This window comes from Morone saxatilis, unplaced genomic scaffold (genome assembly GCF_004916995.1).
Source record: "Morone saxatilis isolate NCDOM2014 unplaced genomic scaffold, NCSU_SB_2.0 Contig21, whole genome shotgun sequence".
Taxonomy (NCBI): Eukaryota; Metazoa; Chordata; class Actinopteri; family Moronidae; genus Morone; species Morone saxatilis.
The window spans coordinates 3,133,198-3,142,204 of record NW_023339774.1 but is presented as its reverse complement, the minus strand read 5'-3'; the positions used below and the strand labels follow the sequence as shown (position 1 = coordinate 3,142,204).

General features: G+C 38.2%; 2 protein-coding genes across 2 annotated transcripts in view; both read right to left on the bottom strand.

The window, feature by feature from the left end:
- LOC118332427 (acyl-CoA-binding protein-like) overlaps positions 1 to 1,743 on the bottom strand; it is a 9,023-nt gene extending 7,280 nt beyond the window's left edge. The window contains exon 1 of the mRNA XM_035667703.1: positions 1,732 to 1,743. Coding sequence (XP_035523596.1) covers positions 1,732 to 1,743 — 12 coding nt within the window. The remainder of the gene's footprint in view (positions 1 to 1,731) is intronic.
- tcf4 (transcription factor 4) overlaps positions 1 to 9,007 on the bottom strand; it is a 140,086-nt gene that overhangs the window by 81,104 nt on the left and 49,975 nt on the right. The window contains exons 5-6 of the mRNA XM_035668260.1: positions 5,484 to 5,539; positions 3,293 to 3,368 (exon numbers count right to left, since the gene is read on the bottom strand). Coding sequence (XP_035524153.1) covers positions 3,293 to 3,368; positions 5,484 to 5,539 — 132 coding nt within the window. The remainder of the gene's footprint in view (positions 1 to 3,292; positions 3,369 to 5,483; positions 5,540 to 9,007) is intronic.

The window sequence follows — 9,007 nt, the reverse complement described above, 5'->3', positions numbered from 1 at the left end:
TTACACTGTTTTTGCACTGCTGTTGGAGTTGGCTTTTAATCTCATTGTACATGTGCATAGTGACAATAAAGGCATTCTATTCTATTCTAGAATAACATATCCTGCTAGAAAAGGTGTAGCCTGGTGCAGCCTAATGTCCCTTAGCATCATAAAGCAATACCTAAGCAATCTTGGAACCAATCAACTATTGTCTAAATCTGATTTAGCCTCTGGGGGCAACAGGCAATGTTTCAGGGGTTATGGTGCAAATTAGCAAATTTTGGCTAACCTCTATAAACATATATCTATATATAAATGCAGATGAATTAATACAGTGAATAAAAAGCTAAATTGCCATCAGACAATAGCCAACGTGTTCCGATATTGCATTTTGCCCAATACATTCCGCCTTTTTAGCTTTGACTGTTTACCTGCATGCAACCAAAGCACACTCAAATGTGACCAGTCAATACTACTCGGACTACGAACAGAAACCACAACGCTTCCGACGCCAGAATGATTGTAGAATCCGTAAGCAAAGGGACCCATGCTTACAGATTCGGCACTCACACACATATCTGTTGACATGTGGAAATGAATGCCCAGCCAACCATTTAGCAACCCCCTAGCAACACTTTAACAATGACCAATAAGGGTCTGGCAACTACTGTACCCTGAAAACCTTTTTTTCAACCACCTAGCAACATCATAGTGAGGACCACCTTGTAATGCCTTAGCAACGATCTACCAACTAACTCAAGCAACTAGTCCAAGCAACTGGTCCAACATTTGTGGAAAGAAGTAGTCTTGTTGGTCTCTTTGGCACTTAGAACTGGGCAATACATCATCACTGATATTAATGAAGGCTCTGTGGTTTTAGTATCGATAGTGAAACACTACGTTTCCCATCAGGACATGCAAAAAAGAGACAGAAAAGCCAACTGACATAAGAGACAGTCTGATTTACCCAGATCAGAACAGTCACAGGTATAAAGTGAAGAGGATGTTTTCTACAATAGTGTTAGCAATGGTGAAACTGTGTGTGTGCGTGTGTCTGTGTGTTCCATATCCCTGGCTGTCTCTGTCTCTTAGCGTTATCATTATCAAAGTAAATTGCAGCTCCCGTGTGCCAGATGAAGAATACAATATTTCCATTTCTGACTCTGCGTCGTCTCTTCCCTCTCTGCCTCTGCAGCTACATACCATAATCACAACACTGTCACAACACATCGCACACACAATGGATCATTCTAGCAAAGAACCCAAAACCCAAAGTTTTTTTTCTTATTCTTTGATTTATTTTATGTATTTTGTTAGTGTGCATCCACAACTAACTGACTAACTAACAATCTTAGGAATTAGCAATTTTCTTGTAATAATAAAAAATATATTTATTTTATTTCAATTTTGTTTCAGTTGATTAAAGAAACAATGGGATACTTTCGTTTGACCACACAAATTTAATCTTAACAGACATTGCAGAAATACAAAGTTTTATTACGAAAATAATAGCTACAACAAACTGTGTAAGTGATTTGTGGTTGCCATGAGCAAATAAAACACAAATGCAATAAGGAAAATAAAATGAAATTGTAGTTTTGGAGATATGGGTAAAAAAAACTGTCTGTTTTCATGGTTTGGTCTAGACCGCTTTGTTCCAGTGATCTGCTAGCTTAGGGAAGTTAGGGAAGAGAAAATGGAATGGAATGGTTTGACATGGAAGAACTTGACCAGCCAGCACAGACCCCTGACCTCGACTACCATGCTCTTGTGGCTGAATAGGAGCAAATCCCTGCAGCCAGACTCTGAAGTCTTTTACAAAGCCTTCTCTGAAGACTGAAGGTTTTTTAAAGCAGCATATTATGCCCATAGTTATGGAGTGTTGTGTTCAGCAATCAAACATTGGTGTTAAGCTGTCACCAAACCTTTGATTAGGTGTCTGTATATTTATATATTTATTTATTATATTTATCTATATACTATATATACAATTGGGGTGGTAAGATTCGGTATTAAAGGTCAAGATGCGATCCAGCTTAAAACGGAGTGCATCAGATACAATTTGGGCTGCATCATTTCTAACATCTTTGCATCAATAAAATCTTGTTTATTTATATATAATTATTATTAGTAGAGGCCCTATGCCTTTATTATTGAGAAATGTAACCAGTTTTTATCCTCTCTGAACTCTGAACTCAAGCTCCTTCAGAAGACTAAAGAAATAAAAACAAACTCAAACAAATGTACGGTCTATGAGTGCAACAGACGACTTGAAGTAGTTTGCCTTTTAAACCAGCAGAGGGCGCTCCACTAGCAGATTGACCTGTGACATGCCCTATTGACCTGTCAGTAAGCTAAGCTAAAAGTAAATGTTTACTACGAAAACAGAGGACACTAACATACAAAGCATGGGGCAAGTGTACAACCTCGTCTGACTTACATTTTTTTCAAATTCATTCCAACAAATTGCATGTCATTTGTTCGAACGTGACTATTGGTGACAGCCCTATTGCATAGCATCATATTCCTTTGCATCGTATCGCGTGGAATTACATTGCGTTGAATCCAATTGGTTTGAACCGTACTGCACCGCAATAGAGGCGAATTTTATATGTATCGTGGATGTGTTAGATTGTTGGCACTGCATCGAGATGTGTATCACATCAGCCTCTGTGATGGAGATGCACATGACTTGACATCAAAATGGAAGACTTAAGATGTAATGTTACTACACAAGAGAAAGAGTGAGCACACTATAAACCAACAAATGAGAAAAAAAGTGAGAGAGAGAGAGAGAAAGAGAAAGAGCAGGTAGAGTCAGATAGCTGAGAGCTGACATCTTCCATATTTGATGCATCCAGTCAAAGGTAATTAAGCTCTGTATGTGTGTGTGCGTCTGTGTGTGTGTGCGCGAGTGAGTGAGTGAGAGAGGCAGATTATCTGTGTCAGTGGCCATTTGCTCACAACTGGCGCCACTTCGGAGAGAGCCAGAGGCAGAGAGCATCATGGGTAAATGAGCACACACTGCCTAGCGTTTTCCACACAGCAGGCCGAGAGACAGAGAGAGAGCCAGAGAGAGAGAGAGAGAGTGCGAGAGAGAGAGAAATTGCATGCCAGATGACCTGTCTCCTCCAGTGTACGATAGTGTTTCACTAATTCTCTGCACCCACACACACACACACACACACACACACATATATACACACACTCTGTCTGATCAAAACCCAGCATAGCAGTGGATCCAAAGTAGATGGAAAGAAAGGAGTGCACTGTAAAATAATAACAACACATACACACACGGCCTGTGGCGTACCTGCTAGCCTGGAGTTGGCGTACGGCGGTGAGAGACTGTCATGTGATGCCATGTACTGAGACCCATCTGCATAACTCTGGAGAGAGACACAGACATGCAGGGTGAACAGTTATATTTCATTATTATATGTAGTTGTCATTACTATTAACAGCAAAAGAAGTTGTAATAGTAGTAATAATCAGATTGGCAGAGGCAACAGTAGCACTCTCTGTAGTCAATGTACCAATAGTAGTACTAGAAGTAGCAGAGACACTGCTGGATGGCCTCATCTGAGTCTTTTGATACTAATAATCAGTTTCATATTCATATTTTCCTTCATAATACAGCTGATACAGCAGAGTACACTAATAGTTTGACATTTTTATAATAAGTTGGTTTTCTTTGCTGCCAAGAGATGAGAAGATTGATGCCACTCTCACATCGCTGCGCTAAATATGAGCCAGCCAGCGGACGGTCAGCTTAGCTTAGTTTAGCATATAAACTGGAAGCAGAGGGTGAAAGCTAGCCTCCATCATATGAGGTATAACAAGATATAATGAGATAATAGTGAGCTGTTTTTAAACCTTTGGACAGAGCCAGGCTAAAAGCGAGAGTGGTATCAATCATATGATCTAACTCTCAATAGATCAAATTAGTGTATTTTTCTAAAATTTCAAATAATTAATGATAATGATAATTTGTAAATAAATAATAAAAGAAACTATTTAAAAAGCACTTATTACAGATAATAGAGAGACAACAGGAAATAAGAGAGAGAGAGAGAGAGAGAGATGTAACAAAGGCGCCCAGCCAGACTTGAACCGCAGACGTTGCAGTTCATAGTTGACGTCTCATCCCCTAAGCCAGAAGGGTGCTCCAAACTATTCCATTAACATTATTAAAAACAACTGAGTTAAGATTGACTGGCTGAAGAGCTCTGCATTATACAAATGGATAATACTGCCATGAAAAATGCTCTTTTCTCAGGGCGTCATGTTGGTCCACAGGAGCTACAAAGCATGCCACATAAACTCCAACGCCCCTGTTTAGATTCCAGAAAGGCACTCCTGTTGCATGTCATCTCCCTCTTTTTCTCCACATTTCCAGCTCTCTATTAAACACTGCCAATTATAATTAAAATACTTATTTCCAATTTTATGGCAGGTTTCTGTTCTAATGTGACACCTCACACTGTATGTGTGCATTTACCCTTCGGTCTTAAAGCTGCAGTAGGTAAATTATCTGAAAATTATTTTTTGTCATGAAACTGAAACTTTCACTTTATCCTGACAGAAGTACATGAGACAGATAATCTGTGAAAAAATCAGGTTCCTCTAGCTCCTCCCAGTGCTCCTAATGGCATTTACAATAATTCACAGGGCCTAAACAGAAAACAACCAATCAGTGCCAAGAAAGATAATTGAATGTTGAGTCTCATTCCCAGGACATCAAATATCAAGGCTGGGAATGAGACTCAACTATCCAGTATCTTCAAGCTACCAGCCCAAAGTGTCTTTCTATGTTTCTCTGCTCTGATTGTTTTTTTTTTTTTGTACAGGCCCAGGTGGATTCTTGCAAATGCCATTAGGAGAACTAGGAGGAGCCAAAAGAACATTATTTTTATTATTATCTGTCTCATGTACTACTGTCAGGATATAGCAGTTATTTTTTAAAGGTTATCTACTGCAGCTTTAAGCAGACTGGATTATTTTCTGATATGAAATCTTAGTTGTCTAAAAATATGAAAATGCAGAAAAAATTTAAGTAAATTTTTTTTATTACGAGTAAAAAATACAAATGAATGCTTGTTTCCATTCACTATAGTTATGCGCTTATTAGGAGTTGCGTCATTGAGATAAGCAGTGCCACCATTTCTCCAGTCGGCAAACCAGAAGAAAAGGGCACAACAAGATCATGTAATAAAAAAAGTGCCAGTCGAACCTCAAATGGTGAAAACCATACAGTAAACAGGATGGACTTTTGCTGTTTCCATCAACCTTTTCTAATGCAGTATAATGCGCACCAAAATATGTTGATGGAAACGGCTTAGGTCAGTAACATCTCAGTACATCACTAGTGCATTATTTATAGCAGTAGTAGTTCTTATCGAAGTAATGGCAATGATTGCAATGTTAAAAACGTAAAAAACAACTGTATTTGACAGCAATTAAAGTAAATAATTATTTGTAGTAGCATTGTTGTTAGTAGTTACCTTGGAAGAACGACTTCCACTCGCCCATGACCCTGCACTCGTTCTCTCCTCCATATCTGTATGAGAGAAGGAGAGAGAAAGACAGATTTAGACGATAGGAAACAAAACATACACTGCAGTTTAGGAAAGTAAGAGTTGATAATCTGGAGGAAAAATACAGTTTGGGAAAATAAATGACCCAGAAAATCCAATCCCTTCATGTGCCTCGGTGAGTTTAAATGGAGGTGGAAAATAAAAAATAAAAAACAGCAACAGTCAGCAAAATACTGGCATCACCATGACTGAAAATAAAACCAGCAAGTAGAAAAAGAAAGTCATTTTAAATTTATAAAAAAAAAATTAAACAATACAAATATCTATGCTACATGTGATGTTTGATGAACAGTGGCTCCCAACATTTTTTGTAAAACATATCCCCTCAACCCAGTCTGATGAAATCAAGTAACCCTTCTTTAACAGCAACACATATGTTCCAGATGTGTTCATTTTTGAACAAATTTCAAACTGGATATTATAACTATTAATCAAATTATTGATGTTACAGTATTTCCATACTAATGTAATGTCTAGTTTAGTTAGGTCAAGTTTGCATGCGTACTACAACCACATGGAGTGGCAAAAGGTGGATGTTCCAACTATTTATCCCGTATTTTTAGCTACCCATTTTATCTCCTCTGCTCACTTGCTAGCTAGTTTTCAGTTTTCAAGCACTCTTAATTGCAATAACACCTAAATTAATTGTTATAGCAATATGTGGATGTATTTTTTTTAATCAAATCGTTAGTTCAGTTTTTTCAAATTAGTCCAGCTACTCGACATTCTCTCCAAGTACCGCCTGGCAACAGCAGAAGTACCCCGAGCGGTACAAGTACCCCTGGTTGGGAATCACTGTTTTAAACAACTGTTTTCAGTTAACATTTATTCAGGAGCTGCTATAGTCAACATCAGTCCTCAGATCTACATTTTAATCACTCGCATAATCATGTGAGCGATCATCACTCTCATCACATCACTTTCAACACTTAATACTACATATAATATTACTGTACAGTCTATAATCAACTACAGCGGCGTATATCATTCACTCTCCATGTCATTAAACATTATTGATTATGATTGTAAGGCTTTTAATGTGTCTCAATGAAATTTAATGGTCCTTTTAGCCTCCTGTAGACCACTAATCCCCTCTATTATCATCACTGGATCCATGATGTTATATCTGCCAAAGGTCAGTCTGCTGACTGAGAGGTCACAGGTGATCTGATAATGGTGCTATAGATGGAAAGTCAGTGGATCAAGTTATTACAGTTCATCCTGTGGTGAATGTACACTATGCACCAAAATGTATCCATCCAAATATTAAGATATTTCACAAAAAAACAAAAATGTCATCCTTTTGATGGCGCTAGGTGACAGTCAGAGTCAGGGGAATACGAAAGTCAGTAGAATTAATTTTCTGAGGACAGTGAATGTCTAGACAAAATTCATGGCAATCCACCAATCAAATAGTTGTTCAAATATTTCAATCTGGACCAAACTTGTGGATCGGCTGACAAAATTAACCACAAATTACATTAGATTAACAAACAGAATAATATAGTTCACCACCGTCTTACAACCAGGGTACGAAATATAAAATGTGTGACTTTAACATAGTAACCAAAAAACAAGAGTCTGTTTTGTTGTTTAAATATGAGGCCTTTGTTGGAAAAGACAGACATACAGAGGTTGAGAGACACTGACATCAACAGAGAGGAAGGATGTATTTTGTACATGACAGGTAAATCAGTTCATTCAGGTTGACTGAAATGTGCAAATGCAGCTCTCACTTACAGTAGAACACACACACACACACACACACACATGCACTCACAGTTGTCTCATGCATTGTAGTGCACAAATCTCTCCTCAATAGGCCCTCTATTGTGTCAGCGTGTGTATAGTGAGCAGCTTACATTCATTGTTGAGTCATTTGGAATGTCAGCTTATCTGTGTTTGAGTGCGTGATTGTGTGATTTTGTTAGCCCAATAGAAATGAACTGGTTTAGTTACAAAATGCCTTTTGCAGTCACACCAAAAGGCGCTACCTCAACAAATGTATGTTTGGGTTTGTAGAAAAGAATAGAATTCATGGGTTTAGTGAAGATTACGCAAAAAACACTTAATGGTAAATTGGATTTAGGGAACATACACTTGATCAGAGTCGTTTTGGTTGAGGGAACGGATGTTCAATGATCAAGAGGATTTTTCTAAACAAACAACTGATAGACACATGGGTTTAGGGAACACAAACTAATTTAAATTTAGGAAACATAAATTAGATGTGGATTCAGGGAATACACACTTGGATCACTTGGATTTTAGGGAACATTAGATAGATTTAGGGACCAAGCAGATTTAAAGAATACGACATATAATTAGCTTGATTTAGGAAATAGGACATACACAACGATTGGCTGGATTTAGGAATACACACTTCAATAGTTAGGCAACAGGCATCATCACACGAATTTAACAAAAAACATTTCTGTCAGGATTTGGGGAACTGGATTGGTTTGATTTAGGGAACACACTTGATCATTCAGATTTAGGGAACACTGTTGATCAGATGGATTTAGGAAACACGCTGGATCGGCTGGATTTACAGAACGCACATTTGATTGTTTGGTTTTAGGGAACACACACACTTAATCTGTTGGAATTATGGAACACAGACTTGATCTGTTGGACTGTGGGAACACACCAGATTATCATGATTTAGGGAACACATATTTGACCATTCAGGTTTAAGGAACACACAATCAGGTGAATTATGGGAAAACACACATAATTGGTTGGACTGTGGGATTAGACACTTGATCAAATGGATTAAACACAGACTTTATTGTTTGAATTCTCACTGGAGGGATTGGGTTTAGGGAACACACACCTGATCAGATGTATTTAGGGAACAAGTAAAGAATCCCTAACAAAACCAAAGTTTTGATATTGTCTATCAAGCTGATCAATATTTTCTAATATTTACTAGAATATTTTGCCAGTTTTGTTATACTTCACTTTTCAGCAACATATATTGTCATGTAAATACAGTTTGTTTTGAAACAGGTTAGGAGAAGACAGGGGAGGGAAATTCAATAAAAGTAGAGCAGGAGAGTTTGATGATAGCTGGTCCAGAAACAGGAGAACTGGAGGTGAAGATGGGGAGGATGAGGAGGGCAGCAATTAAAGAAAGCATCCTTCAGTATTGAATAATAAGATGGGGGAAAGATTGGAAGAGAGAGAGGAGAGGAAGAGGGGGAAAGAAAAATACAAGTTGGTGTGCAAGAGTTGAAAGACGTGGAGGAGGAGCAGAGAAGGAGGAGAGAAGGAGGCATCCATGTGTCCTGCACCTGATAAGGCCTCCGATTGAGGGCTATAAATTACACCAGAGAGAGGGAGAGAGAGAGAGATAGAGAATTTACACACAAGCAGGAAAACACACACATAAATGCACACATACATACCCTTCTCTCTCTCTCTCTCTC